At 38.1% G+C, this 21,356-nt stretch overlaps 1 protein-coding gene across 1 annotated transcript in view; it reads left to right on the forward strand.

Annotated features, from left to right (window-relative positions):
* PAXIP1 (PAX interacting (with transcription-activation domain) protein 1) overlaps nucleotides 1-17,116 on the forward strand; it is a gene marked incomplete at both ends in the record, with an annotated part of 29,713 nt that extends 12,597 nt beyond the window's left edge. The window contains 11 exons of the mRNA XM_009581461.1: nucleotides 510-631; nucleotides 1,193-1,377; nucleotides 1,512-1,555; nucleotides 4,104-4,171; nucleotides 4,557-4,659; nucleotides 6,991-7,159; nucleotides 8,940-9,040; nucleotides 10,215-10,349; nucleotides 10,433-10,508; nucleotides 11,258-11,362; nucleotides 16,957-17,116. Of these exons, the coding sequence (XP_009579756.1) occupies nucleotides 510-631; nucleotides 1,193-1,377; nucleotides 1,512-1,555; nucleotides 4,104-4,171; nucleotides 4,557-4,659; nucleotides 6,991-7,159; nucleotides 8,940-9,040; nucleotides 10,215-10,349; nucleotides 10,433-10,508; nucleotides 11,258-11,362; nucleotides 16,957-17,116 (1,268 nt within the window). The remainder of the gene's footprint in view (nucleotides 1-509; nucleotides 632-1,192; nucleotides 1,378-1,511; nucleotides 1,556-4,103; nucleotides 4,172-4,556; nucleotides 4,660-6,990; nucleotides 7,160-8,939; nucleotides 9,041-10,214; nucleotides 10,350-10,432; nucleotides 10,509-11,257; nucleotides 11,363-16,956) is intronic.
* Between the last annotated feature and the right edge of the window lie 4,240 nt (nucleotides 17,117-21,356).

The following is a 21,356-nucleotide window of genomic DNA, read 5'->3' on the forward strand; positions in this document are numbered from 1 at the left end:
AATTACAGTTCACTACCTATGATCAACTGGCACAGTTTATTTGGCTTCATGGCAGCTGGCACAGTTTATTTGGCTTCGTGGCAGGGTAGAGCAGAGCGTCCAGGAGATTTAAAAAAGTAGAGTAGGACAAGTAAGTATAAGTGTTTCTCTGTCTCCCTGAATATAAACAGCAGCAGAAGAAAGAGGTGAGACATCTGCAAGAAGAAAACTAGCTGTGAGCTCTTTCGTAGTAAAACTGTAGTCTTTGTAAATGGGAAAAAGCTGACCAGCAGGATGAAAATGATTCTTCCTGAGTCAGAACCAGTGCTGGAAACCTGAAATGTTTATGTATAAACAAGTCACTTTCAAATTGTACTTAAGTATCCTACAAGCCATGTTTTAATTAAGTGCCTATATGCCATACTTATGATACTGTATATTTCATTGTAATGTAAAAAGTTAGTAACAGAAAAATATTTTCAGCAACCATCTATGTTCAGTTATTTGTAACTGTCTCTTTCTATCTGTAGATAATCTCTGTGACAGGATTTGTTGATAGTGACAGAGATGACCTCAAACTAATGGCCTACCTAGCAGGTGCCAAATACACAGGCTATCTGTGTCGCAGCAATACAGTTCTCATCTGTAAAGAGTAAGTGGTTTCTCTCTGCAGTACTCACGTTCTCACTTGCCGGTTGCCAGTTACTGCTTTTCTTAACGTGAGGTGCTAATTACATCTCATTATAAGAATGTTAATTTTAATCAATTTTGCGATTTGATAGCAGTAAACTTAGTGATGTTGTTTCTTGAACTAAATTACTGCACACTGTTACATGATAAATTTGGCCTTCTGAAGACAGGCAAAAGAAAAATCATTTCTAATTTCACTGTTTTACAATTTTTAGTAAGTGATGCTGACTGTTACATCATCTATAAATAAAATATCTTTCTTTAATAATTGTTTTAAAACGTTGGGGGAGGGAAAATTAAGTTAAATCCAGGTCTAACTTGATTCCATTTGGGGCAGAAATACTCCCCTAATTGACTTGTTCTAGCATGTAAAGCAAAGGTATTTTTCCAGAGTAGCTACTTTGTCACAGTTAAAATAGATAATGGGCCAACACAGGAATATTGGTATTTTAGGTTTATTAATAGAAATTGCTATTTTACCTATTTTATTGAAATACGATTTTTTTTTTCTCTGACCAATAAGGCCCAATGGCTTGAAGTATGAGAAGGCTAAAGAGTGGAGAATACCTTGTGTAAATGCGCAGTGGCTCTGTGACATACTGCTAGGAAATTTTGAAGCTTTACGGCAGATACAGCACAGTCGGTATACAGTATTCAGTCTTCAAGATCCACTTTCTCCTAGTCAACATCTAGTTCTAAACCTTTTGGGTAAGAGTTTCAGTCCCAAAATCCTGTGTTGTGTAGCATTTATATATGTACCTGTTTAATTAATAGAAGCATCTGTCTTCTGTTACAAATAACTTTGCAATGGTTTCATTTTTGTTTTGTTCTTCATTTCCTAGATGCTTGGAGAGTCCCATTAAAGGTATCACCGGAACTTCTAATGGTATGTTGAATTATTGTATATATACAGCTATTTTTATAAGATTACTCTTTAGTGTTTTTAATGTGTGAGCCAGAGGGACTTACACAGACCCGTACTGAACCTCCTGGCTGTACCTCCTGCTAGTGTTCTCTCTATTTTATTTTGAGAAATCTGAGAAATAATCTTTGCAGAATTAAGAACCTGCACTGTGATACAAAATCAAGTTACTTTTGAGACATCTTGGGCTGCTGCTTCACTCTTCAATTTTTACATCAGACCTTTAGAAAGGGCTTAGTATTTTTTCAGTCAATACCTAACACTATCTGCATATTAGGCCGCATAAGGGTTTTTAAGGCAGAGCACCAAAAATCAGTAAGAATTTTGTTCAAATATTGACTAAATTTTAAATAGGATAGATAATGTAATTAAGGGTGGAACTACTTTATATTATCTCTTTGAAATATTCTAACAACTAAAACCATGGGCATATATACTATATATTTTATAACTTAAAAATATACCTTGCTTTAAAAAGTGTAGTTGATAACCCTGGAAATAAGAGCAGTGTAAATGAACAACAGTAAGGATACAAAAAATGTACCTTAAAAAAGATAACAAAACATTTAGTTTTTGTCCTGTAGTGTATTCTGTGAAACACGCAAAACATGAGACAAGTGTAAGGGCTGAGGTGGAAATTGCAGCTTATCTTCTGAACTGTTTCCTTGTTCTGAATATGTAGAAAACTATTTCAGTTTCTGTATTGTAAATTCTTTTCCCATTTCAGATTTATACTTGATAACTGTTTTCACAGTGTCTGTCCTGACGTAGGTAAATCCCAGTTTCAGCTAGTGAGCTTTCAGTTCGTTTGTACAACAGATGACTGCCAAATCACATTTTATATTGCACAAAAATGTTTTGCTATACATCTTGTATTCTGGATCACTTCTTATCGTAGTTGTTTTGTATACTCTTCAGAAAAGAGGACCTTAGTAACTGTCATAACTTAATTTGTACTAATACTTCAAATGGGGTCGGGTCACTATTTGTTGTTTTAATACCTTTCAGCTTTAGAAATAACCACTACTATGTCCCTGGCCATAAGTTTGAAACGTTCTACTTAAACACCCCTGTGGAATTGTTTTGTGGGCCCATAGGAAACTAATTTTTAGGAAATTAACTGCCTTTAAAAATGTGTGTACTTCGTATTTTTTTGAAGAAGGATGCATTCTACTGGCAAAATAAAAAATCCTTGAAGAGATTCAGTATGCACTATAAGTATTTAAAATAGCTTTTAACTAACTCAGTTCTGGGTTTGTTACCACCACCCTTTGTGTCCACACTGCAGTTGAACTCATCTTAAAATTGGGCATGTGTCTTCTTTGTGTGACTCAGTCAGATCAGGTGGTGGTCCGTGTTTTGTCTTATGTAGCAAATGGAGAGAACTTAGGGGTCAGCCTAATTTAGTGCCTCCCTTTCTGTATTTACTATATGGGGATCCTTCTTGCCATATGAAGTGAGAATCTTGTAACTTAGATCGAAAGGGACTTCTGGAGGTAATCTTGTCCAGCTCCCCTCAGGATGCCCACATATGAAGAATATGATTTGGTAATAGAAAATGCCGGGCATGTGGAAGTGTCAGACAAGGTACTTCACTGCCTTCACAGTAGGCCTTTCTGTTTGTCTTGGGATTTAAAGTATGGGGTCCTCTTCTGAAGACAGCTGTCTGTCAGACAGTGTTGATGCCATCTACCTTTTGCATTTTTATAGTTGAAATGTCTATCAAAAAGTGAGCGCATGCGCTTTGCTTTCCAGCTGCTCTTACTAGTGATTGTCTAGCATAAAAACACATGTCCTTGAGAGGCTGCAATAATGCTGCGTGTCTTTCTGGTCATGTGCCTCTAGCATTCCTCATTAAATTTCAAGTGTAGATTTGAAGGTTAAAAAGGAGTAGCTGTCACACGCTCCTGCAAGTGAGAGCTGTGGCTTCAAGTTACTCAGGCCAGGGAGAGGCTGAAAGCTACATTTCTCTACTCCTGGGCAAATGCTCTGGTGGCTGATGTGGTACTGGGGAGCTGGGAGTGTCTTTCCAGTGAGTACTTGAGCAGCCACTGGAGCTTCTGTTCATGTAGTCAGGGAACTTGAGAGTTTAAAATGCAGGTGCCAGTATTTTCTGTTGATATTTAAACACCTGGAAGAATATTGTAGTCTTCGTGTATTTAACAAATGGACAGGTTTTTCAGTCTCTTTCTCATTTAATTATTTGGGATTTCCATTGATGATTATCAGGTTTATTTACAGGAAAAAAAAGTCCCACAATATTTTATTTGGTGTTCACATAAATGATTACATAACTTTATGGAGAAGCTTTGGTTAATGCTCGGCTTTGCTCTTGAGTCAGTTGTGTAAGCAATAGGTACACCAGTATGCATTTAGTAGCATATCTTTTTCATTTGTGTTTAATTTTCTTTAATATTGTCTCAGAATACCGGTGTATAGTTTTCATCTTTCAGAATAGAAGTTGGTTTCCCTGCTCAATTCAGATATAGACATGTAGATGATCTAATTTCAGGGTGTGAGGTTGCCTTTGAAACCAAAGCAAAATGAATCCAGTCTTCAGCCATCTTCCAAAAGAGCAAGGTAAGAATAGCGAGCAATCAGTGCCGGTAGTCCTTAATTTACTTTTCTACAGAAAAAGTTCCATCCTGTGCCCTGCGAATTGAAATAACTAGCAACGTTATTTGCATATTGCCAGCTACTCAACTGGCAGGAATAAAATAATAATTAGAGTGTGAAGGAGTAAGAGAATTGGGAGAGAACAGAAACAGGAGAATATGTCCTGTTCTCAGAATAGAAATTTTTTCTTCAAAAGAAGATTGATTCTGCCTAATCCTCATTCATCTGAGTACTTCCATTGGTAAAAGTTGCAAGAGTTTGCTTGTCTAGTTTTAAAATAATAATAATAACAATGATACAACGTTGGGCCCAAACTTCACAGTCTGCTGTATTTCATGTATTTTTTTAGGATTGAAGACCTACCACCACCTACTAAAAAACTCACCCCAGAATTGACGCCAATGGTGCTCTTCACAGGATTTGAACCTATGCAAGTTCAACAGTACATTAAGGTGACTTTCATGCTTCTCTTGTGAACTACATTGAAACATCTGGTAACTTTTTTCTTGATGTTGAAGTTTTGCTGTCTAAGACTTGATTAGCATACATCTAAGTGGATAAAAACCCATACTTACTGGGGCTGAGGTTAGAGTGTAGATTTATGTGAAATGAGTTTTAGTTGGTAACTGTTCTGCTTTCGTTAACTACTTCATACTTCTGTGCTACTTGTTTTTTCTTTCTATATGATTGTTTTAAAAAGCAAGAAAGCCCCTTCCACATTTGTTTTTAAATCAGCAAACTTCATGACCAAATTTAGGTGAGAAAAGTAGTGATGGTTGTACTAGATAAGACCAAGACTCTTCTAGTGTAGGTGCTATCTGTAATGCCAGATGCTTCAAAGAAAGCTGATGACAAAGCTTATGGCAGGTGTGAGATAGTAAGTTCCCATGGAGATTTTGTTCTGTTCCCTAATAAAGCTGTCCCAAAACTTAAATCTAAATAATTTATAACCTTCTTTTAAAGGTACAAAAATCCAATCATTCCTTGAACCTAAACCTATAACTACTAAATATTCGTTCCAAAAGAACTTTTCATTTATTTTTCTCATGTTGGCTGAGGTTTGAGGCACAGAGGTTTTTTTAACTGCTGACCTCAGTAGTGCATGAAAGAGCCTGCCACTGATGCCTGCTCCAGATAATCAAAAGTAAATAAGGCCTAGTTTGAGTCTGCTACATTTCTTAGAAATATGCATCACTTCAGCGTGCTCAAAAATATCTAATATCTTTTATATTATACCTAAACTTGTTTTTAAAGTAGTTGGACTTTGGAGGTTTTTTCCCCTTGCAGTGTTTGCATTTGAAGCTTGATATTAAATATTTTGGAATATAAAATATTTTTTATTACATCCCATAAAGTTCTAGTGTCAGCTCCTCATTTTCTGTCATGTTGGTACCAGTTAATTATATGGAGAATCTGTTTTGGTAACAGCTATGGCTCACAAATAAAAAAAATGAGCTTCAGCCTCAAGGCTTGTGAAGTTGAATCTAAACTTGGCAGTGACCTAGCTGAGGCTGGATACTTCTCATCTTCTTGAGATGGAGGGGTAGTCTTTTTTCCTGTATGCCCAAAGGGTTCCTTGAACAGCAGAATGGAAATCTTGCAAGATCTGCACTCAGAGGTATACAGTGTTTGAGGTGAACATGTATTAACTATGAAAATAACAGCCTTTGCCTTTCATAGGTGTACAAGTGTACTATTCACAACACATACCCTGAAGGAAATAAACAGTAGAGAGGTTCAGTGTCATTGAATAATACTTTGTGTATCATCTCTATGCAAACCATCAAAGAAAGCCAGCGCAGTAAAAAAAAGTTTAAAACATTGTTGCTGTCTATCCTACTTGTTCTGTATTATCAGATCAGTAGAGTACAGAAGGATGCCAGAGATCTTTTAGGGTTTCTCATACAGCCAGTAGGCCTTCCTGCATTCGTGACTCCTGATGACTGATGTAATAAAATCACCCTAGTATGGTCAATATTTATAGTTGAACATATTGGTGTTTTTTTTATTTGTTTGTACAAAATGCTTGTCAAAGAAAATCAGAAATCCATGGCGCATAGATACTGAAGTTGTCCAAATATTTTTTCATTCTTTAAATTTTTATGGGAGGAAGCACTCTTTATTTGTAACTAACACCTATGGCAATTTGATAGGCCTCACAAGTTGATTAGTTGTATTACTAATCCTTTCAGATAATGATTTGTATCTTAACTGACAAGACAGCAACTGTGATGAGTTAGTTTGGGTTTGATAGTTTAAACCAAGGAAAAAAGGATAGTTGCTCAGTATCATGAGAAATACATGTGGAACTAGTGCATTTAAAGAATACACGTTTTTCATGAGATGCTTTTCTTTTGAAGAAAAGACTAGCAAAATTAAGTTTACCGTAGTTACAGTGTATATTATACCCTCCATAGAAAAGAGCAAAATTTATTAAATTTTCTGCTGTCTTAATGTTTCACTTGAAAAATTCTAATTTGTGTCTTACAGTTCTTTCCTTGCTTAAAAAAACCACATCCCAAACCCAAAAAACTGCAGAAGTGGAATGTAGCTTTCAGTCTTGCCAGATGAAATTTATGTCTGGAAATACCTGGATTTTCAATGGCTGTAAATTCTGTCAAAATTAATCAGTTTTAGGAATGACTGTACTACAGAAATCTCCTATGTTTACTGTTTTTTTAGGAGCTTAGTTTTATTTGATGGTGATGTTATGATTCTTCATTTTTTTCCTCCAATTTTTAAAGGACTATTCCATTCTGATTTGTGTTTTGTACAACTTTCAGAAACTGTATATCCTTGGAGGTGAAGTAGCAGAATCTGCCCAGAAATGCACCCATCTAATTGCCAGTAAAGTGACCCGAACTGTCAAGTTCCTGACAGCAATTTCTGTAGTGAAGCACATAGTAACTCCAGAGTGGTTAGAAGAGTGTTTCAAATGCCAGAAGTTTGTTGGTAAGTTAAACTAGTATCAACTTCTATAGTAAACATAAGGTTTGTTGATTTAAGTATGCGAAGATGGCATGCATATTTAAATACACTTCGTTGCTTTGACTTCTGACTTTAGTGTCTCTTGCCAGTTTTCTAAAGAGTTCAGTTTTGAAAGCAGAGATTTTAAGTCTACAGCAAATCTGACTAGCATAGTTCATAACTCATATGATGTTTAAACAATTGTACTAGCAGCTAGTTTGTATTTCACTTGAGATAGAAGGTTATGTTGGTATTAAATAAAGCTGTCATAAGAAGAAATGATGTAATTTTTTTTTTTATTAAGTTCTCTTTCAACGGAACATTTTGTTTCATTTAGTTTTCATCTGATTTAATACAGTTTCTTAGCATTAAATTAAGTAAAAAAAATACTTTAAAAGTTTGCTTTAGGGTGATTAAATAGTTGGATGTTGTTAAGCATTGTATTTCTTTCTCATATAGACATTTGCAGATTTTTACCTATGGTTACATTACTTTTTAAACCCTAAATGCTTTTGGTTTCAATAATTTTTCTAAAATATAAGTTGTAAAGCACTAAGCCACTGTTGGAAATACATACAAAAATACATTTAAATAATTAATTAGTCTAGTACCGTAACTGTGTTGGAAGATACAACTTTGTGTTTACACTGCTTTTCTGTTGACAGCTGAAAATAACAAAATAGATAGTTTTGGTCTGCTTGACAAGGTTGTTGGATCTGAAGAAAATCTTCTTAAAGGCTGATGATTTGTTTTATGATTGTTTTATGCTTTTTATATAATCCGTTTGTAAGGAGCAAATATATAACATTGCTGCATAACCATCACAAAGACTTAAATCTATGGATAATTAACCAATAAACCAGCAAACATTTGTGTAAATCTGGAGAAGGCAACTTGCTTGGTTCAGCATCAGTGAACTGAGAAATCAATCCATTTGAAAGCTATTAGAAGGTAAAGAAGGTCTGGGGATTTAGAAGGATGACTGTTTTGATCTAGGACTTGAAGTACTTTACTCATCTATTGAAATTCAGTAGATTTGTAGCTAATGGGCTGCCTTCGCTTGTATACGTAGTACAATGGTAGAAAATATGGCAGTTGTTTAGAAGAAGTGTCCTACTGGTTTTCTTTGTCTTATGGAAGAATATTAACAGCATCTCTTGCAGGTTGTCAAAATTTTCTTTAGAAAGACCAATTTGTTCTCCATATAAAATTTTTTTGTTCTTTAAACTTCAGTGTTTTGAATTAAATCTGATTTAGAAATATGTTTGACATAGCTTTTTGTGGAAAGGTGAAGTTAAGACTGAAATTCCATCCCTAATAAAAACTGAAAAATCAGCTGAATAACAGGACAAGGGAAACAGATGGAAAGTTTGCTCTGTTAAGGCTGCGTGAGGAGTTGAAGACAGTTTCTGGGCTCCCAGATTTGAAGTGAACTTAAACTTAATCGTTCTGTTCCTTTTTTGTAGAGAATCAACAAATAAAAGTTTGCAAGTTCCTCCAATAAGTTAGAAAAAGGGACTTTATAGGACAGTGGTTGTTGCTAGGTACACAAATGTAAAATACACACACAATTGTATTCTCCAAGTAATCGTGGGTTATCCTTGTAAGGCGCCTAATAAAAGGCAGTATTATAATCGTGTTAAAATTAGTGAGTGTGTGCCATTTAGAGTCTCTCTGCCACCAACGTTTTCTAATCAGATTAGATCCTGGATTACGTGGATGTTTTTGTCTTTCATGCGTTACATTATCAGTTTTTCTTTTTCAGATGAGCAGAACTTTGTGCTCAGAGATGCTGAAGCTGAGGTGCTATTCTGCTTCAGTTTAGAGGAGTCTCTAAAGAGAGCACAAGTAGCTCCACTGTTCAAGGTATGCAGTTTAAAAGGGCGTTTAAATACTTGGAGCTTTTCAACCTAATTTTTTCAGCATTGGGACCACAGCTTTTGTAGCAGAGGGCAGTAAAACAGACCAGCATATGTTATAAATTTTATTTTTCACTTTATGCCTACTTCGTGCCTAAGCATTGCTGGGATGGATCTAAGCCCTCTGAGTGACTAGATCCTGTAGATGTGAACAAAACATGCTCAGTATACTTAACAGTATTTGTTCCCTTACAAAATTTAGAACATTGCTCCGTTATTTGTAAAATGCCACTTTTTTTAACACCAGCCTGGTAGTCAAAGCACTTGCCCATAAAAATGAGAGTCTGAGAGTGAGTTTGCACTTCAGCCTCAGGGAGTTTTAGTCTGATTCTCCTTGAAGACTGCACTTACCACCAGGCTGTTTGCGAGGATGGTGCAAGATGATTTTCATGCCTCCGGTTAAAATTGTGTTACAGTACAGAGAGGTATCTGAAGATCCAAGTTGCTAGAGGTTCTTCAGCGTAACTGAATTTGAGACCGTTTATTGAGGCAAACCACCTAAAAAGGGTATTTTTACAACCTGCAATGAATAAGAATCTATGTCTTTTATTATAAAGGCTAAATACTACATTTCACTCAGTTTTGCAGTCTAAATAGCAAGTTTTTTTATTCCTAACTGGTAAACAGAGATAATCTACTTTGATCTGATCACCTGTATCAGTCTCAGTCAAGTAGTAGGATTTTTTTTGTCAGGAAGTAATAAATTGGCTATTAGTTAAAAGCTGAAATTTCTTTTGCAACACTTGAGACGTCCCTGTGCTTGAAGAAGCAAAGAGCATTTTTGTTCTTACATGTCTTAACAGGCTGCAGTTACCATAGTTTAACCGTGGCCATTTAAAGGTTTCCTGGTTGTTATTTTACAGGTGTCGAAATAGGCACACTTAAGCTGTTCAAACCCCCAAAATTGTGGGTTTGCCCCTGCAGGGAAAACATCAGTGGTAATTAAGGACAACTCATCAGCTGATGAATTTGTTACCATAAGCTGTGATAACTAACACCAGCTTACAAAGCCTGCCCCATGATTGTGTAAGAGAAGAGTCACATGATAATAAAACTTAATGCATTGCAGAAATCAGTTAACAAAGTAACGTTTTTTCTTATTCTTTCTTTTCGCTTTTTAGGGAAAATATTTTTACATTACACCTGGAATTTGTCCCAGTCTTTCCACCATGAAAGCTATTGTGGAATGCGCAGGAGGAAAAGTATTATCTAAACAACCTTCTTTTCGAAAACTCATGGAGCATAAGCAGAATAAAGTGTGTAGAGTGTTGCTTTCTAAAATTTACTGGTAATATCTTACTGTGTTATTCTCAGCTTACGATTAGTTTCTTTCGTTTAGAGTTTGCCGGAGATAATCTTGATTTCCTGTGAAAATGACCTTCATTTATGTCGAGAATATTTCGCAAGAGGCATAGGTATGTATAAGCTATCAATGTAATTTGAACAGTATAGCTGTTACTTTGATTTTTTTAAAAACATTATTATTACTATTTTACAAGTACAGACATCTTTTGAAGCTTTCAGGTGATAGAGGAATACATGGTCTATCTTGCAAACCGTGGAGAAATCTGAGCCAGCTGTTTGCTAGGTATTTCTAATAGAGGTATTTTATAGTCAGGTCACTATAAATCTCTGGAAGGGTAGGCTTGAACTAGGGGCTTCAGTCCTGCGTGAGGCAAGATTACTGTCTCAGTATTCATCAGGTTAGTTAAAGATTTGGGGTTTTTCACGCTATCGGTGTAGAACCCCAAGACATGCTGTATTTGTTAACAAAGACGTGCATGGGGAAGTCTAGTCAGTGTGAAGTATTTTATAGCCAGGTCACTATAAAGGGTAGGCTTGAACTTGGGGCTTCAGTCCTGTGTGAGGCAAGATTACTGTCTCAGTATTCATCAGGTTAGTTAAAGATTTGGGGTTTTTCACGTTATCGGTGTAGAACCCCAAGACATGCTGTATTTGTTAACAAAGACGTGCATGGGGAAGTCTAGTCAGTGTGAAGTGTGTGATGGCTAACAATAGGGTCCTGGTAGTGGTGGGGCAATACTCCCTTACGCCTCTGCGTGAAGAGCAGAAAGGTACAGAATGGCCCCTCCTGACACACATGCAGAATGAGGAAGAATGTCCTTGTAGGGTGTAACTGTATGCATGTTTTTGGTATTTTCAGATGTCCACAATGCTGAGTTTGTCCTGACTGGGGTACTTACTCAAACACTGGATTATGAATCATATCCTTTTTGTGTAAAGGCTGTCCGCTGCTTTGGGAAGTGTGGTTTACTAGAAGTTTTTCTTAATTAGGAACTAATTATTGTTTTTTAGGATGTGTAATGTTTACTTGATAGGAGGGTGGTTTTAACACCCATAAACCTAGCTTAAATTCAAAGTGGAATTACTTTTTGATAGGAAATACTTCAGTGGAGGTGGGAGGCAGGGTTGTCAGAAAGTAACAGTAGTAGAATATTAAGCAACAGGAAAAAAACTTGTCACTAAAGAAAATATTTGTCACGAGTTACTTGCAGATGAGGAAAATAGCTTTTTACTGAAGAAGATTATAAACCCTGTTTGATAAATGCAATGGAGGGACCAGTAAGGGTTCTATGTCTTTTATGCATGTTTGTTATGTATGTTCTATTTTCCAGTCATTTCTTAAAGTTGTTCTTTCTTAACAAACATACGTATAAATTTACTTGATGCATAGTAAAATGCCTTACTGCTTCTGAATCCTTGGAGCATTAAATCTAGCTGTTCAGCCATTGTACAAAGCAACTAAAACTTCCTGTGGATGCTGTTTTCCAGCTGTTTTCCTAGGGATGATGAGCAGTTTAAAGCAGGAAAGCAAAAATAAACTGCATCTTTTTTAGGATGTGTAATTTTATTATGCTGAAACATAATTTACTATGTTTTGTATTATAATACCATTTTAAAAGAGCCCACTTTAGCTATCATGATTAGCCCGTTTTTAAACCTTTTAACGTAAATGATGGTACTTCAGCCAAAAGTGTAATTTGGATGTAAAAATAAAAGGGCTTGGTATCTGTTAAATTATGGATGTTGAAGATGAAAATGTTTTGTACTTTATTTTTATTTCTTATACTCTATTTTCTTTTATATTGATATTTTGCCCACATTTTAAATAAATGTACTTTTAAATGTTTTACTCTATATTTTAGTGGTGGTTCATTTTTTTGAATACTGTGCAACAATGGCACTCTGGTAAGAGTAAATTACTCAAATCTTTTTCCAAGCAATGTAAAATTATTTTAAGCTTATTTTACTAGGTATGTTTTAATATATGAAATCCCAGTGCTTTAAAGGGAAATCGTTGTAAATGTATATATGTGTTTTTACTGCAACAAAGAAATAGCTTGAAGGAAGGAGAAACTATAAAACCCGCATATTACGCTGTTGTGATAACTTCTGTTTGTATAGTGAGTTTTACTAAATAAATATTAAAGACCAGTCTCCCAAATCTATATTCAGTTGTATTTCCTAATACACACTCAGTTCTAATAATCTGACTTTACCATTTTTATCAGTTTAGATTCTAGTAGATCAAAAAGTCATTCTAAAAGCATTTACTCTTTGATCAGCAAGCCATTAAACTCTGGTTGGGGATTGCAGATATTCACTTATCTGTACAGCAGGTGTATTATAGCACCTCGTGAACCATTCACAGAACAATTCAAAATACAAGATAAAAAAATACTTTAAACAATAGCTTATCATGTTGGTTTTTTTCAAATGTTTTGTATTTTTATGCAGAACCATTTTACAGAGAAGCTTTTACAAATACAGTATCATTAAATGGAGGTAGGCTACCATTTTTAGCTTATGCAAAGCTTTCTACAGAGAAATTATTAATTTCAAATCTCTCTTTTGTGCTATGGCTTAAAATGTAAATCCACCTGATAGTTGACCACTATTTCTGTTGCCTTTCTTCCCATGCCTCAGTTCAGCAAAGTGCTAAAGCAGGTGACAAATTCAAGCTGTAAGAACACAGTGGGAGTAAATTTCAGGACAAGTGAAGTCCCACGGAGATCAGTACTGCGCCTGTTGCCTGTTATTGCTGGCTCTGGGTTCCTCAGCTATCCTGATTTGCTGCTGTATTTGGCGTTTCTATTGTCAGCAATAAGGGGCTACATGATGATAACAAGAATGGTAAAATTTCTATCAGCATGACTTTTGGTAAGGTGACAAAATATAGTAAATAAGAATGTTATACTTTGGCTCAAGATGGTTTTAGGTGCATTGGAGGTTAAAAAGGTATGGTACAGGGTGGGAGAAAATGGTACTATTCCCCAAATGCCGTTTACTTGTAACGGCAGTTATGTGATTTTTCTTAGTGTGATGTTCAGCTCTCCATAATACAGTTTTCTCTACATTATGAGATAGATTAGGAAAAAGTCTTTAACGTGGAGACCTAAGGTTTGAAGTTGATGACATGATTTTATGCTTTAACATTTAAAAATAGTAGAAAAAGAAGGAGGGACTGCAGTGGGAGTTAATTGTTGGCTGATGAGTTGTTGTGCAAATGACTTAAATTGTTCAGACATGTAGACCTGGCAAGTGTGGTCTCCCTTTACTGACAATGGAGGGAGAGAATATCTCTAGAACATCTCCAAAACCTGACTTAGACCCCTGCAGAGAGCGCATCTCTTAACAGTTTAGGAAACTAGTTATCCACATCTTTCAGAACACAGAAAATAGGTGAGATGAATCCCACCCTAAAGAACTTCAGTAATGCATTGCATAAATACTATTTTTTTGATGGAGAAAACAGTACGCCCTTTCGTTTTTTTTCTTTCAAATACACTTCAGAATGTGTAATACTGAAATTATCTAAATCTGTGTTAATCTCTGTATGGCTTGAGACTTTCTTCATTATACTAGTTACCAGGTTGCAGAAAGTTTTTGGATGTCTTTTCCTTTAAAACCATTATCAGCTGTTGTAGCTTTTGGACTTTTGAAAATGTTGTGATACACAAAACTTGTTAACTTCAATAAATACTTTCTACCTTTCATGCATTCAGCATATCTTCTGTGTGCCTTACAAACGATGAATTGCCATATCAAATGTAAACGCTGGTTTTGAAGAGAGATACATGCATGTAATAAGTCAGCATCACTGTTTAACTGTGCATGAAATCAAACACAAGGCATATGAATTTTCAGGACTGGGTTCTAAAAGCTAGCAAGACCTGCTAAAACAGCTTTCTGCAGAGTGAAACTTAGCACTGAGGGAGGAGAGGCAGAGAGAAACCAGGTTTGAATGTGTTAGCAGGTTCTGCCTCAGCAACATAAACTGCTAGACTCGACAATGCATTTATGCCTCAGTAAGAGTTCTCACCTTTTTTAGGATTAACTTCTTCCACGTTTTCCACAACCAAGCAGTGTTGAGGATATGTAACACCTTTGCCAAAGACTATGAGAGTTAAGAGACATGTGAATGCAATAGCCTCTGAAAGGTAAATTTCCTTATGAAAACCATCCAAAATGCTGTCAGATAGTGCATAGGGAAGCTTGAAGAAAACCGAATGCAATCATGGAACAAATGAACCCCATGGGAAACGTGAGTGGTAATGCATCTGTTTCATCATCAGTGGAGACAGTGTGTTTATTTAGCCAACATACAAGTATGACTGATTTGATTAACCTTTCAATTAAGTAAAAAACAGAACCTGCCAAGAAATAGTCTTTCAAGAACCACAGGAGCTGTCCAGAGCCAACTGGCTTGCACAGATGTTACTGTGCGTGTGATTAACAATAGAGAAAGGGTTTGATGAAGTATGCTGATACTAGATTGCTGTTATGAACATGCTTTTCCTTTAGTGGAAGGTTATAGTACTTAAGTGTCTACTTGATCCTGTCTCCTGTACTTAGGAAAAAAGAAATACCTTTCATGTTGTTGTTTAGTTGCTTACAGAAGCATTAGGTCCATAATATAAGCTTGTGTTCTTTGTAGAAAATCTGTCCTGATACAGCAGTTATTTAAAGATAAATATAGAACATGTCTGTAATAGCGGAGACATTCCATCAGTTAGGGATCTGCTGGAAGTCAGGGAGACATGGTCTCCACTCATTACCCTGTAGCTTTCTTTGCCATGAGTCATAAAGTAGAATTGTAGAACAGAATTGTAGAAGTGCAGCTGGAAGAGACCTCTGGGGGTCCAGTCAAGTTTTCGGTGTCTTGAAGGATGGAGATACCACAACCTCTGTGGGCATCCTGTTCCTGTATTTTGCTACCCTCAAGGTAATAAATAAACCATCCTCATATCTAGTCAGAATGTCCATTGTTCCACAAGTGGCTGTTGACTCTAATTTCATCCCCATGCACCTCCGGGAAGAGTCTGGCTCTTGTCTTCTTTCTACCCTCCTGGTAGGTAGTCGTAGACGGTAGTAAGACCCTCTGTTCTTAAGGCTGAGCACACTCAGCTCTCAGCCTTTCCTTCTGCATTGCGTACTTACACCCCCTCATCATCTTGATGGTCGTCTGCTGGACTTGTTCCAATAGGTCACTGTCTTACTATACGGGGGAGCTCAAAACTGTGAAAAGAGAAGAAAGGCACTGGGCATCTTGGCCTTTTTCATGTCTTTCATCACTAGGTCCCTTGCCACGTTGAGCAGCAGACTTTCCTTTTTCTTTCTTTTCCTTTCTTTTTGCTGCTGATGTATTTACAGAAGCCTTTCATGCTGCCTTTCACATCTCTTGCTAGTTTCAACTTGGGCTGAGCTACTCCTGAATAAAAAATCAACTGTGCAGTTCAAGATGTGTAAAACATCTGAGCAGAGCAGGTAAGCACCAGAACGGATGTGTTTAGGAAGGTTGTGCAACTTTAATCTTTATGGAGCTCTAAAAATTCATCAAATGTTTTCTAAGTGCAGTTTAGTTAGTTTGCCCTACCTCAGGGCAAAAGGGTAGACAAGAAGACAGCTCTGTTGATGTTTATATATTTTACATTTAAATATCATGATGTCTTACCGGGTGCTAGGAGGTTACATAGACTAATGCGTGTTAGGTAAGAATTGGCCTTTTAGGGGTAGAAATTAAGATTGAGAGAAATTTGCACTGGGAGTGGTGAAGCAGGGAATAAAACCCAGGTTAGCTATACTCAAAGTTCATATCTTAATAGCCAGTCAAAGCCCGTTCCCCTTCCCCTTTCTTCTGCCTGTGCTATGCTGCTTGCAGCAAGAATAAATACCAAAGCAGCGGAGCTAAGGATCGGCAACAGAAGAAAGAGAGCACACACAAGTGAAACAAGGAAAGAGACTCACAGGCTGACCCCTCAAAGAACAAACTTTTACAAATGACTCCAGGGTTTAATAGGAATAAGTTTTCCTAGAATTTCTATGGAATAGTGCTAATGAATGCAAAAAATGTTAATAAGGAAGTTGCAGATGTGTTTTGTTTCACCTACAGGGCTGCGAGATTGAGAGAGACTATCTCCAAAATGATTCCTTTTGCTAGAATTCATTCTGCAGGAAGCACTGTAGGCTACAGGCGCTTCCTTCTTGTTGCTCTCTTAATCTTCAGAATCTGTGCTGGTGTTTAAGAAAAAATACTTTCTAGTTGTTACGGTTCCCAAATGTCTCTGAGCCTGGCTAGTGCTGTGGCATGTATGGGCCATGGACCAGCATTTCTGACACAAGCAGTACCTACCCAACCCCTTTCATTCTGATGCTGATGATGATACTTCCAGGGTCAACATTGTGAGCTTGCTGCCCATCCAAGCTCTTTGGAAGAGGGAATATGATCTGTGTACTGGCTGTGCAGTGCGGAGCAAGTTACGCTAGCACTAGGCAGGTGGGTTAGGAAAGTGCCTTCCTTTTCTTAAAAAAGCAATCCAGTGTCTCTTTGAAATGCAACAGGCTCCTCTCGAGGGAAAGGCGTGCTTGAAAAGCTTCCTCAGTGGGATATAGGAGCTTTCCCTGGAGAAGCCAAGTGGAGAGTGACTGAGCCCTTGGGAGATGCTCGGAGCTCTGCCAAGGGAATTTTAACTTACAGAGTATGTACGCAGACAATTGTGAAGTGAGTGATGCTTGGAAAAATATTCCCACCCTTATCAATATGGTACATTTCTTTGATCCTCAAGCAGCATTTGTCAGAAGGAGACGAGGCTGTGTCTGCCAGGGAGAAAGCGTGGTAGTCAGGGGCACCCCAGATCAGACAGAGCTTTGAATGGGCCTGCCTAGGACGTTTCCTCATAGCAAGCTATGCCAAAAAGAAAAAAACAACCCTATTTTAAGCTTAAGAGGTCAAATTTTATTAGCGTGTCAACTAAAACACTTTTAAATGAAGCAGCTACATCAAAGAGAATGGAGATGAAACAGGTTTCCCTCCCTGCTCTCTATGGCTTTAAAAGACTAATCCTCACTTGATTTCATTCAGCTCAGGGTGTTGGGTTGTGGGAAATTGCACAGTCCTTTCTGTTTCTCTTTCCAGATACTGAAAATATCTTACTAAGTGATGATACCTCCTCACTGTTTTCATGGCTTTTGGAATTTGACATTTCAATTTGATAAACTCACAGCTTTTTACAGACAACAACTATGTCCTGCAATCCCTGCCTCCTGTAGAAAGAGACTTAATGAGAGAAGACAGAGAAATGGCTTTGTCAGAAAAGATCTGCATTTCAGCTACATTTGGGAAGTCAGGGTTAACCCGTGGGGCCCAAAACAAGTAGAGCCCATCAGCCTTCCAGAGGCCAGGCTGGAGCAGAGAAAGGGAGAGGAGCTCAGTGATAAAGCAGCCAAGAGACCAGGCAAAGGCAGTTAGCCTTCCCGGGAGAACCATCTGAAGAAAAATACCTGAGCATTTCAAACCTGCTCAGGCTTGTCTATGTTCTGTTAAAGCAATAAATAAAATATTTTCAAAGGAGAAAAAAGGGAAGAGAAGAGTTTCATTTTTCACTTCTAGCCCTGCATGGAGAGAGGCAGACGAGTCACTAGGCCAGCTTGGAGAAAGATCCGAATTGCAGCTGAGTCAGGAGGGGTTAAAAAGTTACGGAGCGCTGGCTGGGCTGGGCTTACTGCTGGTGTGTGTGCTCCAAGGCCCTGGCGTGTGAAGTAAAGCGGCTTTGTTTCGGCTGCAGTGAAGTTTTGCTGTCTCACCCGGGTACAATGCATCCAAAGAGCCTTTCTGTAGTAACTCACTCCAGTGTTCAAACCTGAATGTTGCTGTAGCTATGGAAATTCTACAGTTGAGTGCATTTTTGTGCTCTAAGCCCAGCTGGAGGGGAGCCTGAGGGAGGGACACCGCAGACATGACTGAAAAGCACGGGGAGGAAAAGAAAGGAATCAAAACACAGACATATTCTTCCTCTTCCAGCGTCCTTTAGCTGAAAGGTTTGACGATTACAGCTCATCTAAGGGGAGAACTCAGAGGAGCTGTGGTCCGAGGCATATCTAAATCACCTCTTTAGCAGAGTTTCAAGCACAGCAAACCCATCTTTCCTATTTCTGACTCCACCTGGACTGAATGAGAACGAGTCTCCCATCTCCCTGGCAGTACCAGCATCTTTGCTTCTCGTGCAGTGTGTTTTTCAGTCCGTGCTTCTTACCCTCTCATTTCACGCTGCTTTTGCCCCAGCTCCTTCTTTACCCTTGCTGTCCAGAGAAGGCAGCAATGGCCATGTATTCAACTTTCCAGATTTGCTAGCGCTTGTTGGGCTGAAGACTGCTTTACCTGGCCTCCCAGATGCCACCATCTTTCTGACAGAGAGCCCAGCACAGTACATAAACCATTCAGCATATTAAAAATGCTACTGAGGGCATTAAAAGTAATATATTTTGTGACCTCAGTCTCTAAACCCTCCAGGACGCTGTCTGCAGCGTGAGCAGCAGCTCTCATTTCCTCCTGTGCTCTTTGACTTGCCTGTTCCTCGCACGAGCGTGGGCTCGTAGCACTGGTCTGCAGAGGAAATCAAGCAGTTTGCTCACTAGGAAGTTCCGCAGAGTTTCTTTGCAATGAACGTCCCAACGAGTCTGTGTTACAGAGCCTTTCCCTCTGGGTCAGCAGTGACTGATACGGCTTCATTTCCTCTCCTACCATACCAAGAAGTTTTTTATTGCAAACTGATTTCTGGTTCCGTGGAACAGACAATATGATAAAGTCTAGTTATTAAAAGAAGTATCTCTCTTGATCTTGGAGACAGAAGTTAGGTAGAAGAAAACAACGTTTGTAAACTGCTCTGATTTGTTTTGCTGTAAGGTAGCGAAATACCTAAAATGCAAATTGGTCAAATGCAAGCTCCATCAAATATCCATTCGTTTAATTTGAGGTGAAATGCCAATATTAACAAACCCTTGGAAGCACTGTTACAGCTGTGATGACCCAGAAATACTAGAAAAAAGCTTTACAAGGAGGGCGAGTATCTCTTTCTAGGATAGCTGATATGGATAATCAAAGTGGCCAAGCTCTGGATCATGTGTGCACCCGGGGAAAGGCTTTTGTGATTGAAAACTCCTCTATTTTATCTAGTGATACAATCTGATTAAGTGGAAGACGTCATCCCTCCCAACGCACTTGCTCACCTACGTCAGTGAGCTGGGCTATGTGAACCCCTGGGAACATCAGTCACTCGTGAGCAATACAACGGCAAGAGAACAAAACCTGCCCACGGGCTGGAGCTGCGGTGCTTCTCTCTGCGGATCATTTCAAATGATAAACGATCTACAGAGCCATTATAAAACCTATTTTCACATGGATGTGAGACCCAGGGACTTTCTAAGAACCAAGAAAGGTATAAGGGCTAAATGAAATGCTGAGCTCAATAGTTGGGTCAAAGAGAACAAGGGAATGCAAGAGATGTGATGATACATTCTGGGATGGCTCTGAGGAACTGAGTCACTGGTCATCAGCCTGAAGCTGGAACAGCTGAGCATCCTATGGAGGCATAGTACTACTGTGCTTGCTTTGAAAGAGATGCAGGGATAATACCAAGCAAGAGTGGAAACTTCATGCTAGTGCCTCTGAGCAATGAAGGAAAACGTCCCCTGCCCCCAAAAAGACGTGCGTGCGGGCGATTTTGTGAGGCTAGGAGCCTCTCTGGGAGCTGACAAATCAGTAAATTATTCCATTTACATTGAAGTATTTTGCAAGAAACTGTCAACTTTGATGAAACTAGTTTGGGACTTTTTGACTAGGAAGGCAAAATGAATTATTAAAATATCAACTAATAAAGTAATTGGAATGAAACTAATTGGGAAAACAAAGCAGAAACAAAACATTTTATACCAGCATAATCAAACCCGCTTAATGTGGGCAAACTGAAATGGGAATTCACATTTCCAGTTTTGCAGCAGCATCGCTTGATAACTGCTGAAATGATGCAGAAGTCTTGCAGTTTATCCAAACTCTGAACAAATGAGGAAACTTTTCAAGTTTATTTTTTCCTCAAGCACTGCACTAGGTGTAACCGCTAACTACCAGCTACTTCTTGTAGCACCCCTAACGAAATTGCTAGCACATCATCATGCAGCACGTCAGGCTAGTTCAGTCATTTATTTAGGTGATCTAACTGATGTTATTAATTGCTTAACCTTCACTTACACAGACCTTTAGAAATTCATCACCCACCCTCCACATACAAGCTGCAAACAGCCGTGCTAGCCCCTTCCGAGTGAAGGTGAAGTTTCCATCTTAAGCAGCCTCTGCATGAGCAGGCTAAGAAAAAAGAGGGGCAGCAGTATAAGGAGAGGTGTGTCCTTCAAAGGACTGTCCGGAAAATCAAAGCTTTGATAGCACCATCCTATAAACTTAAAAAGCACAGCGTGGGAAATATAAAGGCAGAAACCGAGCTCTTTTTCTACCTATAAAGAATTTAATTCCATTTCTTCCCCCCTGAAAAATACCTTTACCAAAACCCAAGTTGCACTGGGTTATATTTCATAGTGGAAAAAACATGATTCCTGAGCTTCTCTGCTTATCAAATTCAGAAATGACAAAGGAGGTTTAAGGAGCTGTTGCACTCACTGCTGCTTTGCTTTGCTGCTTTCTGCAGATGGTCTGGTTTGCTTTGCTGTGGTGAATACGGCTCCCTGGATTTTTAGCAAAGCAATATACCCGCTTGTGTCATTAAAAGAGAATTTAATGTGTCAGCGAAGACTGAATTGCTCTCCCTTGGTTTTGCCCTTTAACTGCTGAATCCAGTGAAGAAAGTCCAGGTAACTTCAGTCCCTGAGGAATGAAAACACGTGTTTAACATGAAGCGTGGAAATAGCTGTACTGACTTCTCTTGCGATTATCATAGAATCATAGAATCATTAAG

The sequence above is a fragment of the Fulmarus glacialis genome, unplaced genomic scaffold, assembly GCF_000690835.1.
Source record: "Fulmarus glacialis isolate BGI_N327 unplaced genomic scaffold, ASM69083v1 scaffold7177, whole genome shotgun sequence".
Classification (NCBI taxonomy): domain Eukaryota; kingdom Metazoa; phylum Chordata; class Aves; order Procellariiformes; family Procellariidae; genus Fulmarus; species Fulmarus glacialis.